At 58.8% G+C, this 14,316-nt stretch overlaps 2 protein-coding genes across 4 annotated transcripts; one reads left to right on the top strand and one right to left on the bottom strand.

The window, feature by feature from the left end:
* The first annotated feature begins 252 nt into the window (after nt 1-252).
* On the top strand, nt 253-2,268 carry INHA (inhibin subunit alpha). The gene is given in 3 exon segments (XM_030952621.1): nt 253-351; nt 353-626; nt 1,535-2,268. Coding segments are annotated over 3 exon segments (1,107 nt in total).
* Nucleotides 2,269-3,338: 1,070 nt separating this feature from the next.
* On the bottom strand, nt 3,339-8,488 carry LOC115905989 (gap junction gamma-1 protein-like). 3 transcript variants are annotated; one of them, XM_030952777.1, is made up of 3 exons: nt 8,435-8,488; nt 4,435-5,630; nt 3,339-4,306 (listed from the first exon to the last, which is right to left on the bottom strand). In XM_030952777.1, the coding sequence occupies exons 2-3, from the start codon at nt 5,603-5,605 to the stop codon at nt 4,299-4,301; spliced, it is 1,179 nt and encodes a 392-aa protein (XP_030808637.1). In that variant the 5' UTR covers nt 5,606-5,630; nt 8,435-8,488; the 3' UTR covers nt 3,339-4,298. The 3 variants fall into 3 exon arrangements, with proteins under 3 accessions (XP_030808637.1, XP_030808634.1, XP_030808636.1); XM_030952774.1 differs by lacking the exon at nt 8,435-8,488 and adding an exon at nt 7,849-7,955; XM_030952776.1 differs by lacking the exon at nt 8,435-8,488 and adding an exon at nt 7,856-7,951.
* Nucleotides 8,489-14,316: the final 5,828 nt, after the last annotated feature.

Genomic DNA, 14,316 nt, shown 5'->3' with positions numbered 1-14,316 from the left:
CATCAGCAGCTGCAAAGCTCACCCAAGGTACCCCCCTGCATCCCTGCCAGCTTGGGCTGCTGGCACCACCCCAGCCCCGCGCACCCACTGCTGCCGGCAGCATCCCCCGCACACACCCCCTGCCCGGGCGCCGGCCCCCCCCAGACCACACTGTCCTTGCAGTCCTCGCATTCCAGACGTCTCAGCGCTTTCACAGCTCAGAGATAATATTCACGGCGAGCAGACGTTTGCGTCAGTGTCAGATAGATCTCAATGCCACCCTGCCCCGGGGGGAGCGCCGCGGGCAGACGGGCCGGGCAGGCAGGCAGAAGCCCGCGGCAGAGGAGCCCCCCGAGCTGCCACCCTGCTACCCGTGTGCCCCACGGTCATGCTGCTGCTGCTGCACCTGCTGCCTGCCATGCTGCCCGGCGCCGCCCTGGCCAGCTGCACCGCGGCCGGCCCCGACCGGCAGCTCATCCTGGCCAAGGTGCGGGCCCGGGTGCTGGAACACCTGAGTCCCCCCCTGTTCCCGGAGGAGCCACAGATGGAAGCAAGGAGGGTGCACCGGAGAGACGTCCTTGAAAGCACCGAAGTGGAGCCAGAGGAGCTGGAGGACACCTCCCAGGTGATCTTATTCCCTGCCACAGGTGAGAACATCCTGATGAAAGGGTGAAGCAGGGTGGGGGGTTGGAGCAATGCAGATGCTGAAGGATGGAGAGGCTGATGTGGTGCTCTGTGGGAGAAGGGGAAGAAGGTACGCCAGGCTGGGACATGGGCATGGTGGAGAGCCAGGAGATGAAAAGGTATGGCAGGCAGGGACACGCAGAACAGTTCAGGACAGACAGCAGAGGGACAGGCAGCACAAGAGGGTGCTGAGAGGCTGGGAAACAGCTGGCCAGGCAGGATGCAGAGACATGGGGAAGGCTGAGGAGCAGGGTGGAATAGGGTGGGATGCTAGGGAATGGGGCAGGATACTGGAAGGTGGGTTGGGATACTAATGGACAGGGCAGGATGCTGAAGCATGGGGCAGGATGACCAGCTATAACAGCAGGAGATGGGGCAGAATGCTGGGGGATGGATGGGATGTACATACTGGGGGAAAGGAGCAGGATGACCAATTATGGGACATCCTGGACAGGGAGATGAGCCAGCATGCTGGGGAGATGGTCAGGATGCAGAGGATAGGAGGAGGGGACAGGATGACCAGCTATGGGGCTGAATGGGGCTGAATGCTATGGGGGCTGAATGCTGGGGGACAGGGCATGATATGGACTCTGGGGGAAAGGGGCAAGATAGCCAGCTATGGGGCAGGATACTAGGGGGCACGGGTGACAGTAATGGACCAGCCTAGGGCATAGCAGGGATCAGCTGTGGGGCACAGCGCAGAAGCTGCTGCACAGCACATCAGCTGCCCTGCTCCCTGCCACAGCCTATGCCAGCAGCCAGGTGCCCTGCCAGCACTCCAGGGACCTCTGCAACATCCCACTTGCCATCTGGCATTGGGGATTCTCCCCAGGTTTGGGTGCACACCCTGATCATCTTTTCCCCCCCACAGATGTTCCCTGTGAGCCCACACAGCCAGACAAGCTGCTGGAGGAAGAAGGGATTTTCACCTACCTCTTCCAGCCCTCGGCACACACTCTGAACCGTGTGGTGACTTCTGCCCAGCTCTGGTTTTACACGGGCCCCTCGGCTGCCCCCAACCACTCCACCCCTGACGTGCTGACCCTGTCACCTCAGGGCCGGGTGTCGGTGCCGGCCATGGTGGAGCGGACACCCGAGCACTGGACCGTGTTTCACTTGGCCCCAGTGCTGCTGCCCCAGCTCTGGGAGCCGCTCTTTGTGCTCCTGGTGCGCTGCCCTGGCTGCCCCTGCCTGGCTGAGGGGGACAAGATGCCTTTCCTGGTGGCCACCACCCGGGCCAAGGGCAGCGAGAGGGCTCGTCGCTCTGCCATGCCCTGGTCCCCAGCCGCCCTGAGCCTGCTGCAGCGTCCATCCGAGGAGCTAGCTGCCCACACCAACTGCCGCCGGGCTTCCCTCAACATCTCCTTCGAGGAGCTGGGCTGGGACAAGTGGATCGTGCATCCCAGCAGCTTTGTTTTCCATTACTGCCACGGGAGCTGCGCCGCAGGCCACGGGCTGAGCCACCGGCTGGGCGTGCAGCTCTGCTGCGCTGCCCTGCCCGGCACCATGCGCTCCCTGCGCGTCCGCACCACCTCCGACGGCGGCTACTCCTTCAAGTACGAGACGGTGCCCAACATCCTGGCCCAGGACTGCACTTGTGTCTAGGGCATCCTGCAGCCCAGCCCCGGACCGTGAGCCCACCCAGGAGGAGTTGCTTTCCCAGTGGAACCCTGGCCACTGGGATGGGGCAGTTTGGCTGTACCACCCTCCCCTGCACAAGCCAGATTTTTGGGCTGGCCCTGGTACCATCACACTGCCAGACTTGCCCTAGGGCCAGTCCCAGCTCAGAGCAAATCAGGGCATGGCTGGGCATAGATAGGCACAGCCTATGGCGAAGGCATCGCTGCCCTGCCAAAGCCAGGCTGCTGTCTGCAACTGGATTAGCCCTCATCTCTCCCCACCTGCTTCCCTCCTGCAATTCTGCACCCCCACAAAGATCGGTGTCTTCCTCCTGCTGTTCAACAGCTTCCCCTGTGCTCCAGGCAGGGCCAGGCTGCTGCAGCAGGATCAGGAGGTGCCTGGGTGAGCCCATGAACCTCACACTGGTGGCAGGGCTGGTAGCACACATGGCACCACAAGAGAGCCCTCTCCTAGCAGCACAGCTTGTTGGAAAGCTTAATGGGATGATTGAAATAAATCTGTTCCCTTTACTAAAGCAGCCTGGAAATGCCAGCTTCTATCTAGATGGAGAAATGAGGGGATGGGCAAATACTGTGAGAGACATCCAGCTCTTATTTGGGGTACCAGAGAGGGGACTGGAGTACACTGGCCAAAATGGGCACGGTGTGGCTGGGTTTTGATCCTGCCCCAGGCAGGGGTGTGCAGAGCAGAGCAACATCCCTTCTGCTCTGGGCAACAGGTTGTGCAGGAATGGGGGCAGCGGAGGGCTGGGGAGACACGGGAATGGTGGGAGGATGGGCAGGCAGAGGAAAGCCCCTCGCCTGGCCCCTTGACAGTGATAGGGCCAAATAGGAACGTGGCCAGTGCAATCCCTCTCCAGCAGGATGATGATGGCTGCCCCGGCCGGCCGCAGCCGCCTCCTCACAGCAGGAACAACTGAGTCACCCTGGGCAGCAGGGAGGTCCCAATGCACACACGGCAGCGCCAGCCCAGACACACAGGATTCCCTTCCCACCCCTTCCATCCAAATGAGCGGATGCAGCAGTTCAGTACAAAACGTCTTCAGCCTTTACTAATATAGATATAAAAAAAAAAAAAAGAAAAACAGAGTGACAATAATTTCCGAGTAAAAAACAACGCTACAAAAGTCCCCATGTGACCCAGGCTGAGATGATGAGGAATGCTCCACTGGCTCCTGGCTGAGCCCAGCTTGGGGCACCACGTCCCCACACTGTGAGGCCAGGGTCTGGCTCCGTGCAGGGGGTCCCAGCCCTGCAGCCAGAGTGGGAGGAGACAAGGTTTGGTCCAAGGGCCGCCTGCCAGGACAGGGCGGAGGCAGTGGGAACAACAGCCCCTGACCTCTGCACAGACATTTCCAAGCAGGCCAGCCACGCAACTCACAGCCCCGTGCCAGGATGCTGTGCAGCACAGCCCCCCGGCTACAAAGTCACTTTCTGGCAGTGCAGTGCCACCACGACCTCTCCCAACCCCTCCAAAAGTAATGCCAGCCCAGCTCTCTGTCCCACAGCTTGGCCCGGCCAGCCAGACCCCCAGCTTGCTCCCCGAAGTCCCCCACACCTCAGGGAGCAGTACCAAAATCACTGGCATATGCACAGCACCAGCCAGTGCTGCCACAGAGGGCATGGGGGGCACAGGGAGGTGTGAAGACAACATGCTGGGGAAAATGGGAGCGGGAGGAGGAAAAGTGGGTGAAACAAGAGATGGGGGGAGCACAGGCCCAGAGTGGAGATTGAGATGGAGTATAAAAATGCCAGGGTGCACATGTTGATGAGTTTATAAAAATGTACAAAAATAAGATATTCCCTTTTTGAAAATTAAGTAGGAATGAACCCCATGGCCCCTGACCCTTCTGCTGCCCACTGGGACAGGGCTGCCCAGACTGCCCCGCTGGGCAGGCATGTGGCATTCTTTGCCCTGTGCTCCTGGCAGGACGCCTATCCCACTGCAGCAGTGGCAGCCACTCCGGCAGACACCGCTGTCATCTCTGGCGACACTCACAGCCCTGTGGGGAGCAAAAAGCAGGTTAGCATCCACCCCAGGGGGAAGGGCATCCTCTCTCCAGGGGAGCTTCGGGGCAGCCCCCCATGCCTCCACCCCAGTGGGCGGGATCCATCCCCCGTCCCGGCTCACCCGTGGTCCTGTCGCAGGCGGCGGTCCCCTTCTCATGCGCCAGGTTGAGGCGGTTCTGCTCGGCGGCGATGCCGTTGGCCTCGGGGCTGCTGCTGCGGGCAGGGCTGGGGGGCCGTGGCGGGGGCTGCAGGTGGAAGGCCACCTCCAGGTGCTCCTGGGCCAGGCGCAGGTGCTCACGCAGCCGGTCCAGCTCATGCACCGGGGGAGCTCCAGCCAGGGCGAAGCGCCCCTGGGCCAGGCTCTCCCGGTAGTCCAGCTTGCTGTTGGTCAGTGGGGCTTGCGGCAGCTCCTTCTTCAGGGAGTGGTAGGTAGGGGGGGCGCTGGGGGCTTTCTTGGGGTATTGTGGTGCAGGGCTGTCGCCAGCTGGGAGTGGGGAGCCATCGGCCTGGCTCAGGGCATCACGGATACGCCCCACACCAAGATGCAAGAGCTCGCAGAGGTTGAGGAAGAGGCAGAGCCCGCTGACAGCGTACATGATGAGGAGGAAGATGGTCTTCTCAGTGGGGCGGGAGACAAAGCAGTCGACAGTGTGCGGGCAGGGGCTGCGGCTGCACACGTAGGAGGGGCTCACCTCAAAGCGGTACAGCAGGTACTGCCCAAAGAGGAACACCATCTCCAGCACGGAGCGGCACAGCAAGTGTAGCACATAGGCACGCATCAGCCCGTCCTGCTTGATACGGCGCCGGCCATCGTGCTTCTCTCCGCCCTCCGGGCTCTTCTCCTTCTCCACCTCGATCTCCTCAAAGATCATGGGGTCTTCTTCATTGTCATCTTCCGCCTCCTCATAGTCTCGCCCGGCTCCCCGGCGCACCACGGGCATGCGTGCCCGCCGGGCTGCCGGCGGCCGGCAGCGCGAGGCCTCGGGCATGCGGGCGATGCGGTGCATGGCAAAGCCCAGGTAGAGCACCGACGGCGTCGCCACCATGATGATCTGGAAGATCCAGAAGCGGACGTGGGACAGGGGCGCGAAGGCGTCGTAGCAGACGTTCTCACAGCCCGGCTGCTGCGTGTTGCAGACAAACTTGCTCTGCTCGTCGTAGTAGATGGACTCTCCCCCCACGGCCGTCAGCACGATGCGGAAGACAATGAGGACGGTCAGCCAGATCTTGCCCACGAAGGTCGAGTGGTTGTTGATCTCCTCCAGGAGCCGCGTCAGGAAACTCCAGCTCATCCTGACCAGGCAGTTGACTCAAATCCTGCAAGGAAGGGGCAGGCAAAGAGGCACTGAGTAATTTCACAGGCATCTCACCGGGACCCTGAAGTCTGCCAGCTGCTAGCCCAGCTCTGTCCCGCTCCCTCTTCCAGCACCAGTGTCCCTTCCCTTACCCACAGATCCATAAACACAGCCCTCCCCAGGAAGCTGCCTTTATTCCCCAAAACTTTATTCCCTGCTCAGCACCGCCTCCCTGTGCTCCCGGCTGCATCCTGCTCCCATCCTGCCGCCAGCCAGGTGGGTGGAGGGATGGGGAAAGGCTGGGACATCCTGGTTGCTTGCAGGGACACATCTAGGGGAAGAGTGAGCACAGTCACAACCAGAGAAAACATGCCAGTGTAGGGCAGCACCAGTTGGGGACTGTGAGGGGACAAGCAGGAGCAGAATCACTTCCTTCTCCCCTAGTGACACAACGTCCATTTATCACCTGGCACTGAACAGGTCCCTAACCAGCATCACACCCTGTGAAAGCACTCACACCCTCCCACGGGGGTCCACAGGCCACTCGAGGAAGGCAACACATGGCAGCTCCCTGGCCCACTGCAGCTGCCAGACCTGAGCCCTGGCTGAAGGGGCCAGGTGCCCAGAGCTTCATTCCCCCACCACGTGCTAATCAGCCAGGTCCCCCTCACTCCACAGAGCTCTCCTCCGAGGGCCAGTAGAGATGCAGCATCACTCTCCCACCAAACCTCCGTGCTGTGCCCTCTCTCCTGCAGGACCCCAGCCCCCAAAGCCTGCAGGGGCCAGTGCTCGCAGCACCCTGCATCTTGACGGAAAGGGCTGGTGGGGGGGTGGAACAGAGAACAGGACAGTGATAGCAAGGGGCAGTGTGGGGTAGCCAAGGAATTGCACAAAACCGTGGCAAAACAGCTGACACTAGAGACTGGAGAGGAAATTACAAGGACCATGTCACATCTCCCGACCAAAGAAGGCACAAGACACCCACACCCACTGCCACCCCTGGTTTCAGCAGCTTGTGCATGAGATGATGCAAGCCAGGGCAGCAGGTGGCAGGGATGGCCCAGGGTGAGCAGAAGGTATGCGTCTGCCTCCAGCAGCCCCTGCCAGCCCCATCCCATCACCTCTGGCCAGGGCATGTCCCTGCAGATGATGATTGATGCTGCACTGATTCCACTATTGTCCAGAATGAGAGGATCTTTCACACTAAGCTCAGCCAGCCTCCCGACCAACCTCACCTAAGCAGAACAGTCCCTCCAGCACAAGCATCTATGCTGGGGACATGCTCTTGCTGCAGGAGGTGGCACAGGCTGGTGGCACCAGGGACCCAAATTCAGCCCATAAGGGTCACCATCTTCCTGTGGTCATATGCTCTGCAAGGTTTCAGTGCTGCTCTGTCTCCCAGCTGTGAGCCCCTCTCCCCCAGCACCTCCCTGGAAGTGGGTGCTTTGTGTCTGCCCTTACTCTAGTCTCTAGCAGCACACCACCCTGGCACCGGGGTGAAGAACAAGGTGAGAGGACGAGGCAGGAGGACAGTTCCAGGAACTAAAACCCAAGCTTTGTCAAACCACGACAGGTACCAAGCCCAAGGAAAGCAAAAACATAGAGTGGCATTGCTGTGATGGCAATGGCACACTATGGAAGTATGGCATGGGAATGGCTGGCCACGTGGGATGGCAGCAGCAGTGGGCATAGCCAGGGCAGAGCTACCTGCAGCCTGTCCCCCAGCCGGGGCAGGTGTCCAGAGGCCAGTTCTCAAAGCAGCACAGCCACCCAGGGCCTCCCGGCCACGCTGGGAGTCAGGACTAGCACCACATACCTTGGCTGGGCCCTACGCCCACCCCTCAGTCCTACCGACCCCAGTCCCCCCGCGAGGGGCTCGCAGTCCCCTGTGCCCTGTTGGAGACCCCCAGTTTCCCCTGCCCAGGGGCACAGCAGCGGGCATCGCCCCTGGGGCTCACCGGCCCTGCCCATCCGGGGTCGCTGTCCCACTGACCCCTGCCACCCTGGGAACGAGCCCTCAAGCCCAGCCTCCTCCGGGTCCCCGCTCCCACCGACTCCAGCGCCCCGAGGGCCTCCAGCCCAGCTGCCCCGCCTGTCCGAGCCCCCAGCCCGCGATCCCACCCGCCCGCGGCCCCAGCCCACGCCCGGGGCTCCCGCCGCCGGGGGCACCGTCCCCTGCCCACCTGCCTGGCCCTGTCCCGCCGCCCCGCTCCCTCCCGCAGCCCCCCGGCCCCACTCACGGCGCACCGGGACGAGCGGCTCCCGCCGGCAGGGCGGACAAAGCGGTGGGGCGGCGCGCCGCCGCCTCCCGCCGAACAAAGGGGCCCGGGGCCGCCCCGCCCCGCTCCCGCCCGCCCGCCCGCCGGTGCGCACCGACCGCCCCGCTCGCATCCCCGCCCCGCGGGCCCCGCTCCCGCAGCGGCAGCGCCCGCGCCACGCGGCCCGAGCGGCGGCCCCGGCCCGCTCCGCCCCGCTCCGCGCGTCCTGCGCCCGTCGGGCGGTGCCGCCCTCGGTCCTGCCCGCCCGCGGCTCGGGAGGCCGCGCTGGGCTACGGGCAGGGGCCGGCGCCGGCCAAAACTCTGCCGGAGGCGCCTCCCGCCCCAGCAGTTCCGTCCGGCGCCGCTGACCGGCTCTGTCTCCGCGCCCCCGCGCCGCCCCGGGCTCCCGGGAGGCCGCTCCCTCCCGGAGCGAAGCGAAGGCTCCCTGCCCGCTGTACGCTCCGAGCCGCGGGTGCGGCTCAGCCCGCGGGCTTTTCAGGGGTGAGTCCGGCCGCAGGGTTAGAGGAAGGAGACCCCGCTACGGCCTGAGAGTCTTCTGCACAATAACCTCCTGTTCCTTGTAGCGTTCTTCCCCACCCAGTGGAGAGCGACGATGGAAGAAAGGAGAGATCTAGCGGCACAGAGGAGAGGTGGCCCCACACGTGGTGGGAACGCAGAACAAGACGTGCCTGTGTGGTGGTAATGTGCCTCAAGCCTTTTGAACCCCGTGCTGCTTCTGGTGTCCCGGGCCAAGTTCCTGCAGCGGGACCGGGCTAAGCATGCAGCACCTCGAGATGTGTCCTTAGAGTCACCTACTGCGCCGCCAAGGCCAGCACAGTGGCAGCAGCGGCTTTGAGTCACCACCCTGGAGCCGTGCCCTGTCCTTTCGCCAAGGGACCCTGGCCGCTCAATTTCTGCATTGCTAAAATTGACTCTGTGGGAATTTTGTTGGGGCTGAGTCTCCACACTGGGCCAACCACACCCTTGATGTCCTGGGCCCCGTTGCGCTGGGACAAGAAGGAACACTGAGAAGTCTTGCACAACCCGAATCGTCATGCCAAAGCTGGTGTCTGCATAAGCTCATGAAGGACTGCTTCTCCTTACTGAAACACCTGCTCCTTCTGCTGAAGGGTTCCTATGAACTGGCAGTCTGGTGCAGCACTGGGGCTGGCTGGGGCAGGGCTAAGGCCAGGAGGCTGGGGCAAGGAGAGCTATGGGGACTGTGGCCATCACATGTGGGGTCTTGGTTATTCTGCAGCAGCCATGCCGCTTCCCTAAATCAGCAAAACCACCAGGGCATTGCATCAGCACCCACAGAGCCTGGACACAGGCTTAGTGCTCTTACATGGGAGGGCAACTGGAACCTCCCAGAGCAGTGTTCTGTACCCTGACAGAGATACAGGTGTGTGCGCCACAGGCTGGGGAAAAGGGCCCTGCTTTGGGCTCTTGCTCACTCCTTCCTTCTCCCCAGCTCATGGATGGGTCAGTCCCAGGTAACACATTAAGTTCTATGGAGGGAGAGCTGCAGCAAATGGAGGGGAATTTGACCAGGACACGAAGAAATAGTTTCCATTGAATCCCATTCTCATGCATGCAACTGTGGCATTAACATTTCTGTAAGGGAAAAGTGCGTTCCAGATTCAGCACACACACTCTGGTCACAGTGTCCATCCCAGGCCAGGAGAAACAGGAAGAGGTGGATGCAAGGAGACAGCAAGCTGAGCATGGAAACTCAAGCTTTTTTTTTTTTTTTTTTGAAGGATGTGGGGAAGTTTTCAGCTCCAGAAATGAAACCCAGAGCTGCAGGGAAGTGACACCTGCAGTGCAGCATGGAGAGGTGGGAACAGGGCAGTGGGCTGCCAGCATGAAGACAGCATTCCAGCATGCTGGGGAGGTCAAGCAGCACATGTTTAACCTCCTGCTCTTGCCTGGCAGTTGAAGCGACTTGTGGCGTTCTCCACAGTAACCACTTGTTTTCTAATGTTTCCAGCCTGGAAAGCTTGCCTCCAGCCTGGCTTCAACCCCAGGCTGCTGTGCACTTTGCCAGGGCTAAGGGACCTATGTGACCCCTTGACTCTGGTGCTCAGTGCATTAAGAACAAGCCCCTGTTTCACCAGCCTCACGTTAAACCGGGAGTGTGACCTCCAAGGCACTGCAAAATGAAGCCCTTGTGCCCAGAAAGAAGGTGCTTGTTGCACTGGGGTCAGGCACCACGGCTGCAGCATTTTTGTACAGCACAGCTCAGCTCAAGCCTGGGCTGCAGGGTGGGGATGGCCTTGGCAGGCCAGGCCTGGGGCTGGTGTCACACAGCCCGCGGACAGGCATTACTGTGCTTGTCAGCATCCGACCACTGGCGTCAGAGCCCTCCAGCTTCCCCTGTGATGTTGCCCTGGGTGTTCCTGCCCTCTGCCCTTTTCTTAATCTTGCATAATCCAAATGCCTGCAGAGGCATCATTCTTTCAGCTTGGGGCAGAGGGAAAACCCACATCATCCGGGAAAGGAAGACGGGGGACGAAGGGTGTTGCCCACATCAGCTGAGGCTGACAGCGTAGTGGGCAGGAAGGATGTGCAGACCAGCAGTCTTGTGGGCTCTGATCAAAGACCAGCTTTGCAGAGGAAACAGGGGCACTGTCACCAACCGCAAAAACCAGGATCAGCCCCAAACCAATGAGTCTGTGGGGCAGAGCCACGGAAGGGCAGCTGCACAGCTCAGCGAGAGCAAGGGGAGCTGGCAAAAGAGGAGATAGTGGCTGAGGGGGAGTGTAAGCAGAGGGATAAGAAGAACATCCACTTCTTGCACAAGTGCTGGAGCTCAGGATGGACATTGGCAAGAGCTTGTGCAAGCACTCCTTCCCCCCTGTTTAGGTACAGTGCTGCAAGAGAGGCACCCTCTGGGATGCCAGCCCCTGCCTTGGCCACCAGACACAAGGTGCAGGGCCCAGTCTGGCTCTTGATAGCAGCCTCAGTTTCTGCTCTGATCAATATAGCAGGATGGGCTGGGCCCTGCTATGACTGCCTCTGCTTTTGGGGACAGTGGCAGTAAGGCAGATGGTGGGGCAGGGTGCCCTGGGTGTGTGAGCTGTGGGGTGACATGGACAGTGCCTGGCTGGTGCTTGGCAGCAGGCTGAGAAAGCCAGCTCCACCCTGTCCAAGCAGGGCCGAGCAGGCAGCACTGGAGGTAGGTAGCACTGCAGGTAGGCAGCATGCCTCCCTGGCAGCAAACACACTCTTCCCAGATTAAACAACTTGTCTGGCACTGGGACAGGGAGCAGACAATTCTATTAGGGATTGTTTGTCCTGATGCAGTACAGCTCCATAACTAGCTTAATATCCCTTCCCCTGATAAGGGGCAGAGGCACATTCCATTGCAGCAGCACAAAGGGCAATGACCATGCCCTCCACCAGAGGCTGAGCAAAGGCTGAGATGGCTTTAAAATAGTTTCCTTCCCTTTAATCCCCCCACTTGATTATGCAGCACAGTGGGGGCACAGCCCCTGCTCTCTCCTCTCTCATGCTATGGTGTCCTTCACAGTTCCTGAATGCTTCTGGTGACTTCTGCCAGCACCATGCACAGCACTGGAGCCCGGCCTATGTTGGCTGCTCTTCCCCTGCCTGCCAAACTGGAAGGCAGCCCACAGGGAAGGGCTTTACACAGGCCCTGGACACTGCTGTGTGTGCTGGGTAAGGATCACTGGCACCTTGGAGAGATGAAGCTGGCCAGACGGGTCCATGACCCATGAGGAACATGTGCCCTTTGCTGCTATATCTCACGTCCCCTGGAGATGAGGCCAGCAGGGATATTCTGCTCGAAGTAAATGACCAGTCATTCCAGTCACCAGGCTTTGCTAGTTTGGCACAGTGCAAGGGGGCTGACAGCTAACCCACAAGCTATGTATGCTCAAGGCAGCACTGCTTTAGAGGGCAGAGAGATGCAGCAAGAAGCACTGAAATAGCCAAGCCCATGACTGAAGGCATCATTTTCATTGATAACAGCACGGTGAAGCAGGGCTGGTATGTGCCCGTGGAGCAGTGGTGGTAGCTTCAGGCTCGTGGCAATGGCCTGCCTGAGCCCACGGCTGCCTGCAGCCTGTCTCCAGAGACCTGTGGCCACCCCAGCCTGGGAATCCTTGCAACTACATACACCTTGAGAAGAGACTGCTACAGGCAAGCACTGGCAGGGAAACAGAGCCTCAGACCAGCCTTGGTCTGTGCTAGCAGCTGAGTGCTGCAGCTGAGTGCACCCAGAAAAGGAGAAGGAGGAAAATCCAGATTGTTTAAGAGCACAGCCCCACAGGGATGGCATAATCAAAACTGAGACAGGCAGAAGATATCTGCAGCTGGTTCAATATATATTCCACCTTTCTGCAAACCCTAGCTGTCCTATACAGCCCCAGTTCCCACACAGCCATCAGTGGGATGCCTGCAGTGCTGGATGGTGGAATGTGTTAGGGGAGCCCTTGCACACATCCAGCTGATGCAAGGAGACCAGTTAATGTCATCACTGCACCAGGTGCAGGAGGCCCTACAGCAAAGCATTTGTGATCATGGAGTAACCAAAAAGGGGTTAATCTGTAATAATCAGGAGAAAATGCTAAGTGAAAACAAAGCAAGAGTTTCATGAAGAGACGGGAGACAGGTTGCAGCAGTGCATGTGAGCTTTCCTGTCAGTGCAGCAGCCAAAGGAATGCAGAAAAGCAGGGCGCTGTTAACAAGACCGAGAGTCTGGTGCTGAGCTGGGAGCACAGACCACCAGAGACATGGCAAAGAAGAGAAGCAAATGAGTAATCACCTCTGAAATAAAAAGCAGGAAAAGCTTGAGAAGAGCTGCGGACAGGCACACAACCAAAACCTTTGGTTCTGGCAGTCCACACTTTGTCAGGCCCCTCAACCCTGATACTGGAGCAAAGGTGCAGTTTGGCTAGGACCAGAAAAGCAAGTTCCAGGGATGAGTTTTCTCAGGGAATCAACTTGAGCAGAAGAGACGTCAATGAGCTGGTCCAGTAACTCCAAATTTGACTCTTGCTTTGTGAAAAACGCAACTATAGAAGGTGAAGGCAGAAATTACACAAGCTCCTTAAATGGCAAGATGAAGACATAAAATCCTACTGGTGTTTACTGGCTCAGCTCTCTCAGAGTCCTTGCCCCAGACAAAGCTGGGGACTGAGCTCACTCAGTCTGAGATCCCCAAAGGAACAGAGAGCAGCAGCCATATGCCTCTTGAGGAAGAGGGGAGAAAGGGATGAATTGTGACATCTGCCTCCAGACAGTACAGATCTTATCAAGTCTGTAGATGGCTAGATAAAAATATTGGCCACTGTGGGCCTTCAGCAACTCAACTGCCTCTGGAAGTGACAGAAGAATGTCCAATAGTACAGTGACCCCAAGCAAGAGTGGCCTTCAGACCCAGGATGGAAACTGAACTTCATGCTGTCCTAAGGCTATAAGAATGGCATAGATGGGTTTGAGCAGGAAGGGAAACTTTATTGCATCTTTTCAGGGAAGCAGCAGGATGCAGTGGGGCCAAGTCCCTGCTGTTTTCTTGATGACAAAAACTGATGCCACTGACACCAACTTTGGGCATGTAGAAAGTTTAAATGTCATAGAGACTACTGTGAATAGCTGCCATATTCAACATCCAAAGAAAACAGGCATCAGGTCACTGAACATCAAATGCACATCTTTATAAAAATCAAGACCACATTGACATAAAATGCAGGTTTGTCACTAAGGACTGAACAGTCAGAAAACTTGCCCTGAAGCTGCAGACTGAACATTCATAGGAAAACAGAGATGCTGTTCTGGGAAAAGCTGGCATCAGTAAAGGTCCCTACTTAGGGTATCAGATCCCACTATCAGCACCTAATGTAACAGGTCCATTTCTGCCCACCCCCACAGGGAGCTTCAACTGCATGAAAACATCACACACAGTTCTATCTTCGCTCTTCATGGGGCAGGGGCAGAGACTATGAAATTAGCAAAGCCCTGGCCAAGCAGCAGCAGTTTCTGAGCCGCATTTAACTCTGTAGGAGAAGTTGAGACAAGGTAAAGCTCTACTTAGGGAAGAACCTAGAGGCAGGCACTCCCACCTCTACAGCCACACCAACAACAGCTCCTGAGACAGGCAAGCCTCTGAGAGCCTGTGCAGCCAGTAAGCAGCTGGGGCTGAAAGGCCACAGGATGCCCACATAAGGGCAACAGTCAGAGGAGAACACCACGACCTGTACCTGGTGTCAGTTTAATCCTGTTTAAAATTGTTCCTTTGTTGCTCCTTGGAAGAAAGTGGAGAAGATTAGCCTAGCATCCCATTCACACCCACCCTGAACAGGACAGGGAGAATGGCCTGAATCCAGTGAGATGTTAGGGAACCCTCAAGACAGCAGCAAAGCTAGTATGGAAGCCCTTAGAAAGACATTACAGCACTGCAAAAGAATGAAACAAGGAAAACAACAA

The sequence above is a fragment of the Camarhynchus parvulus genome, chromosome 7, assembly GCF_901933205.1.
Source record: "Camarhynchus parvulus chromosome 7, STF_HiC, whole genome shotgun sequence".
Taxonomy (NCBI): Eukaryota; Metazoa; Chordata; class Aves; order Passeriformes; family Thraupidae; genus Camarhynchus; species Camarhynchus parvulus.
The sequence above is the reverse complement of the archived record's forward strand: the minus strand, read 5'-3'. Positions and strand labels throughout refer to the sequence as shown.